This window comes from Scophthalmus maximus, chromosome 12, assembly GCF_022379125.1.
Source record: "Scophthalmus maximus strain ysfricsl-2021 chromosome 12, ASM2237912v1, whole genome shotgun sequence".
NCBI lineage: Eukaryota > Metazoa > Chordata > Actinopteri > Pleuronectiformes > Scophthalmidae > Scophthalmus > Scophthalmus maximus.
This window is the reverse complement of record NC_061526.1, coordinates 15,668,353-15,685,230: the sequence shown is the minus strand read 5'-3', so window position 1 is coordinate 15,685,230 and position 16,878 is coordinate 15,668,353. Positions and strand designations below refer to the sequence as shown.

At 43.5% G+C, this 16,878-nt stretch overlaps 2 protein-coding genes across 6 annotated transcripts in view; one reads left to right on the top strand and one right to left on the bottom strand.

Moving 5' to 3' along the window:
- Nucleotides 1-16,878, top strand: part of cald1a (caldesmon 1a) — a 202,571-nt gene that overhangs the window by 35,393 nt on the left and 150,300 nt on the right. The gene's annotated exons all lie outside the window — the stretch shown is intronic.
- LOC118288768 (leucine-rich repeat neuronal protein 3) lies at nt 701-16,711 on the bottom strand. 2 transcript variants are annotated; one of them, XM_035615241.2, is made up of 3 exons: nt 15,821-16,711; nt 4,474-4,809; nt 701-4,378 (listed from the first exon to the last, which is right to left on the bottom strand). In XM_035615241.2, exon 3 carries the CDS (start codon nt 4,359-4,361, stop codon nt 2,232-2,234), a length of 2,130 nt encoding a protein of 709 aa, XP_035471134.1. In that variant the 5' UTR covers nt 4,362-4,378; nt 4,474-4,809; nt 15,821-16,711; the 3' UTR covers nt 701-2,231. The 2 variants fall into 2 exon arrangements, with proteins under 2 accessions (XP_035471134.1, XP_047192296.1); XM_047336340.1 differs by having other exon boundaries at nt 701-4,809; nt 15,821-16,710.

Genomic DNA, 16,878 nt, shown 5'->3' with positions numbered 1-16,878 from the left:
TTTTAACTCCCTTTGTCTTTGACAGATGCCTTGGCTCTAAAAGCCTCTGTCCATGGTGCTGAAGGCTGGCCTGATGTATGGGCTCGGTTTGATAAATCCGCCATGTCACTCTGCCCGTGACAGTCATTCATCATGCTTGGCTTTCTCATTTGGAATGTTCTTTGTGCCAGATAATGCATTAAGACAAATAAAATGTGAGTCCTAAAGCTTCAGAGTCAGCTCTATCCCGCCCTGCGTTGACTTCTCACTACTGTACTTTATCTCTCTGTCGTACGGACGCTGTGTCCCCATCTAAACAGGAGCAGCGGCAGCTGTAGGTGTAGCACAGTGACTATATTCAGACCAGCTGAAGGACGAACGTGTTCTTAATGAGGCGGCTAATGACTTCTGTTCTTGTGTTGCTGTGTTTTTTTTCTCTTTCTTTTTTCTCGGTTAAGATTAGGACAACCATTCAACCATTCAGCTTAAGGCTTCTGACTTTCCCCCTGTGGTCTGACCTAAAAGGCTGTTGTTGTTCTGCACCACTTTGTCACTGTTTGTTTTACATCCTTGCAGTTGAAATGTCACATGTAAAAATTTGACATTTCACTAAAACCCATGGATGGATAATGAAAAAGAAAAAAAATATATATATATTTACATATTTAACTAACCACATTTGACTAACATGAGAAGAAAGAACCAGAGAGAATGAAGGCAATTGTTTGTAAAAGAAACAATGACATTTATTTTTTTTTCTTAGCACTTTTCTTAATTAGTCTGTTGTGCCCATTGATCACATATAATACAGGTAATATAAAAATGGCTTTTTAACTTTACACCCAAAGCAACAACAAAATGTTTTCTTAAAATATGTATGCTAAAAATACTGAGAAAGTATTTTTTCCACTAAAAGTACTGGAGGATAGCTTGTGGTTCTGCAATGATGACATGGCCATGTTTTGCTGAGGCTGATGTGTTTCTTCAGTTTTCCTCTCCGCTCACCGCATGTAGTTCTTGTTGTAGGCACTTACCAGGGCATAACAGACCGCTTCTTGAGGCAATAACAAATCAATAGGCCCCTTCCACGGCGGACATTTTGACATTTTACAGTACAAAAAAGCACAGGTGTGAATAATAAAATGAATGATGGCTGGATTCCGTTCGTCTGCTCCGGTTCCAGGGTCCAGTTATTGTGCATGACTGACCTCACTGACACACAGTCACGTCTTACTGTGACACTTGAATTGAACAGAGCCATCCTTAATCTTATCAGCACCACCTGTGCTTTTTTCCCCACTGTGACATGTCAAAATGTCTGCAGTGAAAACGGCCTGTCACCTCAGTTTTTATTAACCTGTTATATCTCTTTCAGTCCGACATAGCCACACGCTTTCCCAGTCACCATTGCAATGAGAACTACTGTACACAGCATGAACAGCCATTTCGAAAAAATGTCCCATCTAGATGCCCATTTTGTAGCAGAATTCCATTAAGCTTAATGCAACATTGTAATCAAAAGTAGGTTGATCTTTGCCTTAGTTTTAAAAACCCATTTAAACTGTTCAGATACAGAGGATTTGTCATTACATCAACATAATAGAATATCTAACAGTATTTCCATGAAAAATTAAGAAGTCCATTTTCAAATAGAAAAAAAGGGGGGAATATATTGTTTCATCAAAAGGCTTACACCATAGTCACTGTTATTTGTCTACTCTACGAAATCTCCCTTCCCATAATAGACAGGTGTTATAACTGTATCTCTAACTGGTCTATGGATGTTTGACAAAGCACAGACGGTATTGCTTGGGACCACATAGACAGTTCCACAACTCTGAACACATTTAACAGTCAATTACAAGAGAGTTGACCGTCATCATCATCATCATCATCATCATCATCATCATTATCACCACCATCTTCACTTCCTTTTTCCCTGCCTGCATTTCTGTATGAATGGTACCGCAGTGTATCTTTTTGCAGTGAATGCCCCTTCCTTTTGATGTGAGCTTGGTTTAATGCATCAGTTACAAAGCCACCACTTCAGCAAGGGGTTGAAACTGGGAGAGCATGTAGTCTATTTAAAATAGTTCCGTCCCAGTCCATTAATAGTTTTGCCAGTGTATCTGAGCCAGGGGGGGCCAGTAATGGGTATGCCTTTGAAACAGTACTACAGATTTGTCCGCCCCTGCCCATAGCCTTGTCCATTCAGCGTAGTTGGTGCATGGTGCTCTACAGAGCTGCGCTTCTTAAAAAGCATTGTCAGATACATTTATGACTGTGGCTTTCACTTCCACTCCACTTGGCAGTCCCTTACCCGAAACCCAAAGCTTTGTAAAGAAAGGAGAGTGCATACCGGTAGCTTCCACTGGTTTCAGCGGAGCTTTGGAGTCGCATTTCCTTATATCCCCATAAAGGTGGTGGTTCCTCAGAGAGACATAAATAAGCAGGCAGGCCACTGAAATCACAGCCAAGAGCACACCAAAGACAGTAATTACTGCTGCGTCCCATTTCTCTGTATCCTTGCCTGCCAGCTTTGATCCCTTAGTGGTGACATTGACACATTTGGTGTCATGGTTGTAGTGGATGCTGCGGACATCCACACACACTTTGTAGTGAGTGGCGGGGCTAAGATGGGTGAGGTTGTATACCTGGACGTCAGAAGGTACTCGGATGGTAAACGCTATAGTGGGATGGTTGGCCTCTGACAGAGTGTACCACTTAATGTTGGGAGCCAGGGTGCCAGGGCCGGCCTTCCAGGAAACCAGGATGGAGTTCGTCTCCACTGATTTGACAACAACGTTCAGAGACCCATTTACAGGTTGGGGAAAATATCCATTCACTTCTACTGAAACGGATTTAAGGTCAGCTCCAACCAGATTATGGGCAACGCAAGTGTAAAGACCAGCCTCATTTTCTGTAACGTCATAGATGTCAAAGGTTCCCTCTGGATGCATGTAGAACTTGTCAGACACTGTGTTAGGCAGCACCCTGGTACCAGATGGGGTGATCCAATAGATGTCCGGCTCTGGTTCAGCAAATGCCCGACAATGGAGTGACACTGAGCTCCCGTTCTGCGCTTTAATATGCCCAGGCATGCTTTCGGGAGAGATGAGTGGCAGACAAATCTCCATCATCTCCCTGAAGTGCACCTGTCGGACATGCTGCCCCTCATACTCTGGAGGCTCCACACAGTAGAGTGAATCAGGCTCCATGAAGCGAAGGTTGGTCTTGTTCATGTTCATCCAGCGGACTACACAGTCACAGCGGATAGGGTTGCTGTGCATACTAACTTCTCTGAGATTTGGGAGGGACTCGACAGTAATCCTGTGGAGGGCACTGAGCGCGTTGCCGTTTAGCATTAGGGTTTCCAGCCGTGGTAGTTTGTAGAAAGCATTAGGATGGATATAGGAGAGTTTGGGATTGTTGGTGGCTTCTATTTTAGTGAGCTCGGGGAGGTTATTGAGGGCAAAGCTGTCAATGGAAATTAGCTCTGGCATGCTATTGATCCCCAGTTCTTTCAGGTGAGGCATATCCACAAAGTCGCCTCTCTGAATCCTTGAAATGGGATTTTTATTTAGATCCAAAAACTTGAGATTTTTTGCATTTCTCAGGGCTGAGTGAGGCACCTCAGGGAAAATATTATCATAGAAAGAGATACTCTCTAAGTTATCAAGACCAGTCAGCGCATCATCAGGGAGCTGAGACAAGTTCATTCTGGTAAGGACTAGACTGCGGAGGTTAATGAGAGGTTTGAAGTTCATATCATCAACAGAAAGAACAGGATTCTCACCAATCATCAGAATTTCAAGATTTGGCATGGGTTCGAACCACTCTCTTTTAATGACCTTCAGTTTGTTAGAATTGAGGTGGAGCCGTACAAGGTTGCTGAGTCCCTGGAAAGCCATCGGAGAAATGGAGGATATGAGGTTGTGATTCATGTAGAGCTCCTGAAGGTTGGCCACCTCTGACAGACATCGTTCTGGCAACTTTCGTATCCAGTTTTCCTCCATGTGAAGGGACAGCAGCTGGGGAAGGTTTCCCAGATGGACGTCACTGATGGAGGATAAGTTGTTTTGCGATAAATCAATCTCTGTGATGTTTGCCAGGTAATCCAAGGATTTTTCAATCTTGGCAACATTGTTTGTTTGCAGTAATAGTACTTGTGTGCCCACTGGTAAATTTTCCGGCAGGCTAAAGAGTCCCAAGTCATTACAGTCAACTGTCTGTGCCTCCATGTACACGGAACTGGGAGAAAACCAGGGTCTGATCTCACATACACAGAGTTTCGGGCAATCAGGCCTCTCCTCGGTGGCCACAAAAAAAGAGGCCATTGCCATGCCGACAAAGAGACGAGCCACGAATGACACGTCCTTCATATTGGACCGATTCCCTCCTGTAAGAAATTGGTCCTTGTAGATTAAGCGGTCTGAGCTGTTAACTTCACAAATAATGAAACATTTGCTGCAGCTGCTGAGGCGATTGACTCACCGCCCCTTTCACCACCACCACCACCGACAGCTGGAGTGGGGCTCCCCAGAGATTCTTTTGTCTTGCTGGGTAGACGCCCTCGGATCTAATGACCAATCACTCAATGTTGCCTGCTGGTCTCAGGGTTCAGGGCCAAGACTGCAGCCAGGCAAACTCGAGAAGGTTGGTGGGAAAAAAAGGAAAAAAAAACTGATGGTCTGATATTATACCTCAAAGTACTTAATGTCCAGCACATTTGTAGGTATCCATGAAGAATCCTCTTCTCTTTCTTTAAAGAAGGATGTCCTCATTGATTGTCGTTACTAGCTTCCTGTCCAAAGCCGAGTCCATTTCACCCTGTGTCAGACAAACAAGACAGAGAGAAGTGGTGTGAGTATTACATGATAGTAGAGGTGGCTTGGCAATGTAGTAAGAGGAGGATTTGGGTGTATAGACATTTATTATAGGCACAATGATGCATGTTGACATTCATACACGCTCCCTTTAAGACACAGAACCATGGATTTATATATATTTGACCTTCTAGACTTCATTTTAGGGATGTGCTGCATGAGCCCCGACAATATGGCATTCATTCCCGATATTAGCAGTGCGAGTCTTTAGGCTTTATTAAGATTCCTAAATGGCAGACATCCTAGGGCTTAAGCATTAGCCTTTAGGGCAAGCTGCTGAAAGACACTGGAATATGTCAGTGGCCATAGCAACAAGTAAATGGGCAGCCAATAACACTGCGAGACAGTCTGGCCGCTCATGCAATTTAAGCATTTGGCCCAAATGCTTAAATTGCATGAGCGTTTGCACCTGTTTGCTACAAGATGCATTTTACATTTTTGGAAAATGCAAATCATACAGGGTGTTGTTACGTTAGGGTGTATACATATGCAAAGCACGCACGCACACTCACACACACACACACACACAGGCCATACACACATTCAATAATTTTAAGCCTATGGACAAATGCTTATAAATAATAATAAATAAAGCTCAAGAAGAGATTACCATGGATTAAATCTATCTGCAGATAAATATCAGCAAAAATATATGCAAGAATTGGGACAGAGAATAGCATACTGTACACGCCACAGACTTTCATTACACTGAGGATTTTTGAGAGCAATGCATACAGAAGTATATAAATTTCCACCCTTTTTATCTGTCACTTATATTGTGGAAGTGGTGATGCAGTTCTTTGAGTTCTTGTGGTAACAAATATGTTTGAGACATCTCTTTTTATGTGGTGTCTCTTTTGCCGTCATATTATTAGTGTTCCCACCGAGCTCCACTGTTGAAGCTTACCATGTAATTTGTCATATTTAACTGCCTCTTACTGAACAGATGGGTTTGATGGTGCTTGTGAAATTTGGGCCTATAAGACCACACGTCACATCCCGGTTAAAGTCAAGAGAGACTGGGGAGGAAATGGACGGAGCCAAGAGTATGGGGCAGGAAAGTGAGAACAAGAAAAGAAAGAGATTGTTTAATTTTTATCACCCCCACTGTTTCCACCTCAGTGGCCACAGGGGAGATGTGGGAAGAAAAATAAAATAAAATAAATAAATACATTTATAAATAAATAAATCAAAAAGCTCTGAAGGCAGCAGAAACGCTGCCGTTCGCCCCACTGGCAAAGCCGAGCCAAGGGTTCATTCCTCAACCTCTGCTCCAGCACTCGGTAGAGTCTGGTCTGCAGGGGGGGAGGGTGGAGAGGAGGCAGACGTGGAGCCAGTGGAAGGGAGAGGGAGAGAGAGAGGGGGTATTATTTTTCAAAAGCACCTGGCACTTTAATAAGCTGCAACACCCAGAGCATTCTGATAAACAGGGTTCAGCTTCCCTCCTACAGCAAGCTCTTCATTGTGCGCTTTGTAGTTGATCCGTGCCCTGGAAACACAGGCCAGATTCTGTCATTTAGCCGACAGTGTTTCGGTCTCGTCTCCGCTCGCCGCGGCTCTCCTCCTTACCAATCACAATTACCAGCAGTGCAATGTAGCCAGGTTAACTGTTAATGCACAGCTTTATTGCGCAATCACCGCTGCAGGCTCTAACAGGCTGTGCTGTTGTTTTACCAGCGATGTTAATTGTGTCAGTGGGGACGTATTTGGACTTGGACATTTTCGCGATCAATGATTTTGTTTGAGACTTTGCAGCAAACAAAGCATCTACACTGGCACTGCTGGCACGGAATAAGAAATTGTGTAACCGCACATTAACTCAGGTATTGCCCAATCTAATATCACGGATGGTAAGAAGAGGGAGATGAGGCGGATTTTGAAAAATCACTTTAGTTTTATAGAGATTACTAGAGAATGGTGTGGCCAGTAAACACAACATTTTTCCCTGCTTAATAATGGGGATGAAAAAGGATAACATTTTAATAATAATCCTATAACTTGGTTCATAGAAATCTAAATATTAGATCTGATTGTGGCCCATGGTGCATGCTTTATTACCAAAGGATGACACTATGCTTTGACAGCAAAATTACATTTCCTGCAAATGTTTGTAATTATGTATTATGGCTACTGCAGGTAATTCTCTCAGTTATCAATTATTAATTTAGTCTATAAAATGTGTACAATAAATCTATATGAAAAAGCTTATCTATAAATTGTAATATGTTATAATAGATTATTATTATACTTATTATAAAACTATTGAAACCACAATTTCCAAGACCTCAAGCTGATTTTGGAAAATTAACTGTTTTCTCTGAACAACAGGTCAAAAACCAAACATAATCCATTTACTAAAATAGACCACCAAGGAAACCAGGAAATTGACATATGAGACACTGGAACCAGTAAATTGGCATTTTTGACCATTGTATCCAATATTGTGGTGATACAAAATGGTTTTAATACCACTAGAAAAACACTCGCTATTTGCTTTCAAAGTCAAAGCTTCACTTTATAAGTTGTTGAAGCTGTTTTGAATTACTAGAAATGTTAAAATGTCAATTTTTCATCCATTTCATCCAGGATTGTGGTAACATAATTGTTACATAAAATATGAACTCCAGTCCAGGGCAGATTTACATCATATCAACATTAAGATTGAGCCCCATCAATACATATAAATAAAGGTTGGTTGTAAAGAAAAAATATATCTTTATTATTATTAATGCTGCTTTCAGACTTCTGCTGCCATTTATAACTATGTACATATTTGACACTAAGCGCAAGACCAGGTGAAATAGGGCATATGTTTTAAAATGTATTGTTGTAGACAGATGTATTTAAATCAGGTTTAATTTCCAGCTCAGGTCCCAGTGAAGGGTTGTTGAAGGAAAACATTAAGAGTCATTTGTAAGAAGAGGCTGACTGAATCAGAGGTGACATCTTGTGCGGCAACGTGTCTCGTGTGGCAAATGTACTTTGGTCTTCAGGCGTGCTTGCCGCCTGAGTGGAATAGTTTTGAGTCAATGACTCGGTTACGTAATGAAACACTTTGGAATTAAATACAATCGAGGCGAGACCGCTGTGCAATGCAACTAAGAAACTGTTTTGTACGATGAATTCTTTCAGATTAGGTGAATGTTAAAGGAACAACCTTTAGAGCTCAATATACCTAATCAAGATGTGTTCACACATTAGCAAACCTAAAAAGCTTTTAAACACACAGACTCCATTCAGAGAGCTTGTTTGGCTGGAGAAATTGGGCCTGTTAAGGGTACAGCACCTACCTTTCATTGCACTTAATGTTGAAATACTGTAGTATACTTTCCCACCTAACTGCATCATTTTAAGTGAACTATCCTAATCATCTACAGACAGTTGAACAGGTAAATTGGTATTGTCGGCTTGCATTATGTGAAGAGTAAGTTTATATTCTTTAGGCCTTGCACCATGACTGGTGTGGCTACACACACACACACATACTGAGTCTATGTAGAGCTAATTTACCACAATCCGTTGCTCCGTGGAAACTAATTGAGGTAGAGCGAGAGGGGAGGGAGACGGGAGAAATATGGGTTAAATGGCTTGCCAGACGAAGAACTTGAACTTGTCATAGTGTCAGGGGTGGTGTATTAACCTCTGATGACCCTGAGAATGTTGTCATTGCAGAACATATTAACCATAGCAAGAGCGTGAGGCTAAAGAATTAGTCAAATCCCCAGCAACGATTGGGAGAGAATAGGGCCTGGTAACCGTTGGACAAAGAGAAATGTGGTTAATATGTCAGGGGCAGCTACATCTCTGAGATGGATGTTTGCAATCTGTGCCTGTAAGAAAAAACAACAACAACAACACCTTTGGAAATCTTGACTTGGGAGATACATAATCAGCAGCTGGTAATATAACCTAGAGGGCTTGAAACCGGATCTCCTGTAACCTAATGTCTACCTGCACTAACACATTAAGGCCAAGCTTTGATATTTTCTCTGGTAGCCAATGGAAGCATTTTATAGGTTGGGCTGATGTGTTCACTCATGGAGCTAATGCAGGTTCCCAGGTGTCAGATGGGTGGGGGGGTGTGTAGCAGTCTCCAAAGCACCTCCATAACAGTAGCAGGGTGACAGTCAATGTTAATCCTGGCTGTGAACATTGCAACAAACAAACTCCCTGTATCTGGCTTGTTCCGAGGCTACCTCAACTGTGTAAAATACAAATACCGCCATCAGTTAAACCTGCTATATGTGTTTTTTTCTCTCTCTTTGGTTACATTGGGGACGAAAGTTTCAGTTGATATGAAGAACACACGATTGCTTATCAGGCAGATATTGAGAAACATTAGCATGTATTTGCTGTTGTGGAGTAGTAGTAGTTGGAGAATGCAAGTGTCAATGTTGACTCTGGTTTAGCGCCATTCTGGTCTTCACCAATGACTGAAGAAAATTACTGACCCTTCAGCTGCTACAGGCTCCACTATGTTCGCCGGCTAGCTGTCTAGCTACATACACACACAGGTCCTGATATACAGTATCCGCAGTGAGCTCTAATTGGCCGATATACCGGCTTGGCTCTGATAAATATCTGCGGGTTTGTCGCTACAAGAGACCTATGGCAAATTTCACTTTGTCGTTTGATCCATTGCTCTTATAAAACCCATTCATTATAAACACTTATCTGTACCCTGGGCCAAAGTCACGAAGATTTTCGAGCATGTCTTCAAGCTGGATTTAAATTTAAAAAATACATACGGCAGTGTTTTTGCATCACCGTTTACAGTTGGGAGAAACTATATCTAGATATTTTATAGACTTACTCCAACTAAGAAGCAGCTGAGGAATGACAGTGTTATTGCATCATCATTATAAACCGGTATGTTTTTTGGTTCACATAAGCCACAGATTTCACTCTTAATTAGTAGGACTTTTGACTTCACTGGATACCTTGGAATCTCTCCTCATTAAGATCTGCATATTTGGGCTGGTTAACAGTCATGTGAAAACCGGACTAACCCTAACTCTCCTTTTTTCTGTTCTTTCACATATTAGACATATGGACATGGTTTTCATGACTTCTATGCCCAAAATGTGCTATTTTGAGATAATTTTCTTCCCGGAAATCTCGCTACATGAATCACGATACACCTGGATTGGGATGAGAGTAAATCTAAGATGTTCAGCCACTGTCGAGGTGAAAAGCTTTTCCATTCGGTTCTTGGCATCACCTCGTGCTCACTTTCCCACCGGACCCCCTTCATTATACTAACACTTTGGCTGTTCTGGACAGTAATGGCACAAATGCAGTTTGATTAGAGACCAGTGAGATATGACCACTTTAAATTAATGAGTGTGCACAGTAGGGGCACAGAGCACTGGTCCTGGCGCCGCTAATTCAGACGAGCCTGACTCAAATCGGCCAGGCGCTGTTTGTTTTATGCTGTTTATTGAAATGAGTTATAAATCCTCCCCCTCGCTTAGCGGGGCTTGGAAAGGTTTTTGCAGAGTAGGTACGGAGGGAGGATTACTCTGCTGCCGGCCGGGTCCTCATCAATGCCCTGTGAGGTGTCAGGTTGACCTACAGTTCATGTGAAAATGAAATCATTTATTATACAAAGCGCACGTTCTTTTAGGGGTTATGGCAGGAATAAAAGGGAAACTTTTTGCGAGATATTTGCGGGGGAATAAGTCTGGATATGGGGTTTTAGTGGGGAGCATATTGGCCCTAGGGGAGATGATTATGAGGCCTGTACGGTTTAAGCGGTAACAAGGCAGTATTGCATCTGCTAAGAGGTAGACATTACACTCACTGTGGTAAAACTGGGCGGAAGACATAAAGGTCAGACCTAAGTGGAAAGTAGGGCGCAGCCGGATTGCCTCGTCTTTCAGGAGAATAGCCTGTGTATTGTCGAAATGGTTCAGTGGGAATTTTGATCCACTGGTAATAAGTCTCACAAGGCTTTCTTCCTCAAGTCACCCCCTCCCCTCTCAGGCTCGTTCTTTTTTCTCTCTCCGCTTTTGGTTCTTTCTCGTGATATTTCAACCCCCACATCTCTCTTTATGAATCTTGTCCTTTTCATTGCGCGCTCTCGGGTTCTCCTCCGCTCTTCAAACCCTTATGGTGAACATTTATCCTTATGTTCTGTAGTAGCGTCGCGGTCCACCCATGTAACAGGCGAAAGAGAGGGAATTTCATTTTGTCTCCCTGCGTATTCCAGGTTCCTGTCTTTCTTTCTGGGCATCTGACCGTCCTGCCGCTTGTTTACTGTCAGACTAATTGCCTCCTCAATACTTGTCACCCCTGCTGTGACAAATCTGTTTATCTACAAACCTGTCTATCTAAGTAGCTCTAATTTTCTAATTACCAATGCCAATATGTTTTTTGTTTGTTTTTGCAGCAAGAGTTTTTTGGTAACTCCTCTCTCCACCGGATGTGGTTGTGTCGAGTTGCAGATACCAGAGCTGATCATGTCACAGTCAGCACATCGATGTCCGCCACCTTTACGTGTCTGGTCGTGCCTCTGACATCACTATAAATACTTTATATCCATGTGTCAATGTAGTTAGTGTTACTAGTGAAACGTAACACATAACATTCTAGTTTTATATTGATTTCTTCATATTGCAGGCAGTTGCTTAAAAACAATGGAAAAATAATTAGGGACAAACTCCAATTTTGATGATATAGATTTTTTTTCTGAGATGAACTGAAGGTTAAAGTACTCCTTTTAAAAATATATATTCTATTTCTTAATATAAATAAACCATTAAAAAAACCCATTGGATATATGAAAAATGGAATTGTTACAAAGTTAGAAATCATTATTTTTTTTGCTAAGCTTTTTGTGAATGTCATTTTTCTATTAAGACAAGGCGCCTCAGATACATTTCTGGTGGACATTGGAACTGCGGTGGACATGTAGCTCCTGTCAAACCTTGTGGGTAAGCCCCTTCATGGGTGGGTGCCTCTTGAAGGCTTTACTGTCCCTCCCTCTGCCCTTCACCTCATTGATTTACTATTATACTTTCTCCAAGGTAAGGGAGAGTCCATTAAAAGAAACCTTTTTATGCGGTGTGTATGCATAATGAGGCCTCCAGTATGTATGTACATCTGTGCACGTGCGTGTGGGAGCTGATGGAAACCCTTCCCCCTTACGTCTGCACTTGTCTGGCCATGAATCATTGGCAAGTCAACTGTTAATGTAAAATCAATGTTCCAAATAGACCACAGGACCCTCAACTTCGGTTTTTCAGCCCCTTTTCCGGACAAGATGTGCCCTTGTGCTGAGTGAGGGAGAACATACATGCTGCACTATCGAACGCTGCAGCATGCCCACCTGCACTAACGCACACAGACGGAGGACAGGAACACACGCAAACACACAGGGAGATCCGCGCATTTGCATACAAGGGCGTGCACATGTAATTTAGCCAACAGTGTTCTCACGGAGAACGAGAAAAAAAAAAGAGGAAAAAAATGCGGCCACTCATTCGCATAATGCATGCATAACACACCGCACAGAGGAAGAGCAGAGCTCGGTCCTCCCGTCTAATTCGCACTGTGCTGCATCTATTAAAATTAAGACAAGGTATCCAGCTTAAGGCTGCTGCTGATAAGGTCAAAGGCGTAGGGAACATTCCAACACTCATTTCTCCCTCAACATAATCGCACTCACTCCTGACAAAATCTGCATAATGTTCCATGTATAGCTGCTAGCCAGAATGAAAGAGGTGTGAGGGGGGGGGTACAGGCAGGGGGAATTGAGCCGGCGGCATATCCCTCAAAGTCAGAGTCAAATTGAATCTGCAGGTGCAAATGTGGCATGTGTGCTGCCTCTGAGATGCGCAGCTATCTATATTTATATGAATAATATATGGCTGGTCAAGGGGCCACAAGCCCGCGGGGAATAAGCTCCTACGGTAGACGGAATCAATCTTTATATGCCACTGAAATGCATTTATCGCCGGCTTGGACCTCTTTATTATGATTTCATGGGGTTTGATATGGGCTTTCTCTTTTCTCTTTTCATTCTCTGCTACTGTGCCTCAGCTGAAACAGATGAAAGAATTTGGGTTTTCAAACGGCTCTGCACCTTTTTCAGAAGCTCAGCGGTACAACGACTACGGCTGCTCTGGGGGCAGTTATTGCTTTGTACTGTACGTGTGCTTCTAGGCATATCTCTATTCACATGCATAAGCACGCATCCGTTTATGTGCCCGCACCTGTCTGCATATTTCCATGCATCCGTCTCTGCAGCTGCAGCAGCGCATGAATACTTTCGGTCTCCTGATACGAGCGTCACTCATTCACCAGGTTTTCATCAGAGCACCGAGGGCCTATATGTATCAGTCTGGATGCAGAGCAGATGTGAGGCACAGCAGTAGGCCTCAGATGTCCTCTCCTTCTTCTCCGCTCGGGTTTCAAACTGCAGCATGGCCACATGTCCCTATCATGTCCGTCTCTGATGTGAAACTGCAGAATAGCAGAATTGTTTTCAATTAATAGCTTTGATTTTCCTTGTATGTGTGAGCATCAGCATCAGTCTTTGCTTTTGTTTTTCAAAATACCTATCATAATTATGCTTCATGGTAAGTTTTACTGGTGTCCTGTCCACTTAAGAAATGTGTGCTAGTTAAACACCTAAAATGCAAACTTAAAAGTGAATGTCACCGGAATCAGAGGTGTCATGTCACATTTAGAAATTTGATATTTTGGACTGAAATCGCCGAAATGCCACAGATGCTGCCATCAAACCATGTATTGATCCTCACTTTCTTTGTTTCCTTTCTTTCTTTCTTTCTTTGTGTCCTTTCAGATAATGTAGGTCTTCCACAGTCCATCGACTAGATCCAAAACCAAACATCCAATACCACTCCGCCTCCCCATTCCCTTTACCCTCTGTCTGTGCTTATTCCGTTTTAATGGAGGCCTGTGTTTGTTTGGGAGCAGGATGCTATCAGAGAGCCTATGGTCGGCTGCACAGGCTGATCCCCGCAGCCGCCTTGTGAATATGTTTCCATGCATTTCACTCAGGAGTCCCGACAGATCCTTGGGCATCTTGTTACCGCTATTATGGAAAAGAAAAGGAAAAAAAAAATCTTGAGATGAATTTGATTTTGATGGCGCAATTGTATTCTTCCTGAACACCACTTTGAACCAATGGTAGCGTTTGCTACCCACACATCCTCACCTCACAGGAACCTGCTGCCCTCCGCCTATAGAGAAATTAATATGGAACACCCACGCTGTGCTGCCTGTCATGCTCTCCGAGCCTCCACAAGGCCACTGCAGGCACAATAACCCGTCACCCACCCACCCAACCCACCGGGCTCCGCTTTCTTGCCGTTTCACACGCAGATCAATAGGCAATTCACAAAGCCACCCACTTTAAGCGTATGACTTGTTGTGGACATGTAGTATTGATTTTGTTTTGGACAAATGTGGCCAAATTAATGAAGAAACCCAGCGGTGCTTTGTTTTTATTATTCCTGTCACCGCGGGGCTGCTGGTGGGGGGCTACAGTGTTATGGTACAAGCGCATAGTTGGGTATGAGCTTCACAAACTATATTTTGTGGAATCACAATTTGTGGGGCTGGCGATTTTGAAAAGCTGCTTGCATGAGTATTATAATATAAGCTACAAATGTCCTTGGCTTAGTCGGCAGGTTGTCAAATAATTCAAAGTGGGAACAATGCATGGTGTAGAGGCTGGGGTTCTCTCAGCGTGGCTGGTGACTGATGTGAGGACGGGCACGATGGCTCTCGTGTGGCGTTTGACTGTGCGTTTCATATTGAGCAGCTGCTTTGGGTGAGTCATTCGCACTGTGGAGGCCAAAATCCATTGTGTCCATCATCGGGAACAAGCAAGTGTGTTCACACACGCGCACGCGCGCGCATACACAGACCCAGTGCACAGAAGATTACGACAATCCTGGTTTGATAGCCCTCCTTGGTGAAAATCACATTTGTCATTATCAGCCACTATCTCCGTATCTGCCTTTGAAATATTCATGATTAATACGTTCGCTGGACATATTGGCAGAGAGGAGAGGGTGAGGGAGATATAATGGTAGGGAGGAAAGGAGAGCGAGGGTAGAGAGACGCCCCACTGCAGTTATGGGATTAGTGAATACCCTCTCTCTCGCTCTTCATATAAATATATATATGAAGTATGGATCCCTGGATGTGTGGGTGTACAAGCAGGTGAAGTGATAACGGTGCCTCTTGGTGGCTCTGACAATTACGCAAAAGCTCTGGATGTAGGTTCTGTTTACCGCTGGAGAGTGTGTGTGTGTGTGTGTGTGTGTGTGTGTGTGCGTGCTTGTGCGTGTGATGTTGTTAAGGCCGAGGATGTGGTGCCAACGCACGTACTTTGGCGTGTTTAGGTAACGACTTCTGCTTTGCAACAGGAAGGGTTTATGGAGAGAGGGGAAGCAGGGAGAGTGTGTGTGGGGGGGGGGGGGCACCATTCTGTGGATTTCTTCGAGACGTGTCTGGTGCGCGCTCACTAAGCAGGACCGGGGGACATGAAACTGCCAGTCCATCACTCACACACACACACACTTTTATTTTATTAATGAATTCGCCTGTTTATTTTGCCTTGGACCACAGTCCATCAGGAATCCTCTCTCTTATCGAGACGCATCCTGCATAGTTGCGCAAAAGCGCGTCTGCACGTCAAGTGACGGTTCGAGGCCAGCCATCAGCATAATTAGTCTGCAACGTTTCCCCTGATTTCTGCAATCACTCGCAATCCATATTTTGGGGGAGCGAAACGATTCATAAATTCAACCCCAAGACAAGTGTGTCTGGCAAGACATTCCCCCATTCGCTGAATCCATGGCGTTTTTCATTAACTTGGGGGAAAAAAGCGCGTTGCGCAGTCGCCAATATGCGATGATCACACGCGACATGTATCAAATGACAGAAGCCCTTTGGAGGAGTAAACAGAGTGAACTTACCCGATTTCACCATCCCAGTCCCCGGAACAGTGCGCGTTGTCTATATCTCCATCAAGTGCGCCGCTCCAATGACGAGGGAGCCACGGCGCGCCACATAGAGCCAGGCAACAATGTGTGGTCTGCTTACGCTCCCGCAGTTCACGACGAACCAGTTCTAGACTCGCTTCTGCACGAGAGGAGGACAAAGACAGAAAAAGAGGAGAAGAAAAAAACCCGGCGAAGTCCAACAGCAGGTTGGTGAGAGCATGGGAGAGAGAGACTCGTGTGTTCCCGTCTTCACAGCGACTGGTGAGGGCGCATCTCTCCCCTCGATCAAGTGTCAGGCGGACCACATAGATGCGCCGCCGTCTCCTCAGCAGTCATTAATATCAGAACAAACCCCGACTCTCCAGAGAACAGCCAATAGCGAGAGAGGAGCGGGCGAGGCGCCCGCAGCATCCCTGCTCCGGTTGGCTGAGAGCAGCCGTCAGTCATCTCCCGAGAAGCCCGTTCTCGTCCGTGTCTTCCTCTGTTGAGGTGAGGCACGCTGCAAAAAATGTCCACGTTAACAAAGTCAGCAGGCGTACACAAGCAAGACGCACAAATATACAAGTGGATTAGGGCAGGCCCTTTTAAAATATCCGTATGTATATATTATGAGTATTAAACTAAATCAAGGCATCAGAAGGATTCCAATTAAAGATATTGATTGGAACAAGTTTGTCCTCCGTGTGAAGTTTCCCTTCCTAAGGCTTGGTGTCCACTGGGCAGTACCCAGCATAACTTAGTTGAAAATAAGACCTTAGTAGTTAATGATGCATTTCTATAACTTTGTAATGCAACACATAATACAGTCAGACAGAACCCACTGATGTAATCACAGAAGGCACTGCAGCATGACATGAAAAAATTATGTTACAGGAAATAATTAAATAAAAAATCAAGTGCGCGTTTGAAATAACATGAAATGCCTGAGTACAGCATCTTAAGTGTGCAAGACTTTAATAAATGTACTTGCTTACATTCCTCCTCTGACAAAGACTCACAAGTGTTGCATTATCATTCATTTGTAAAGATGT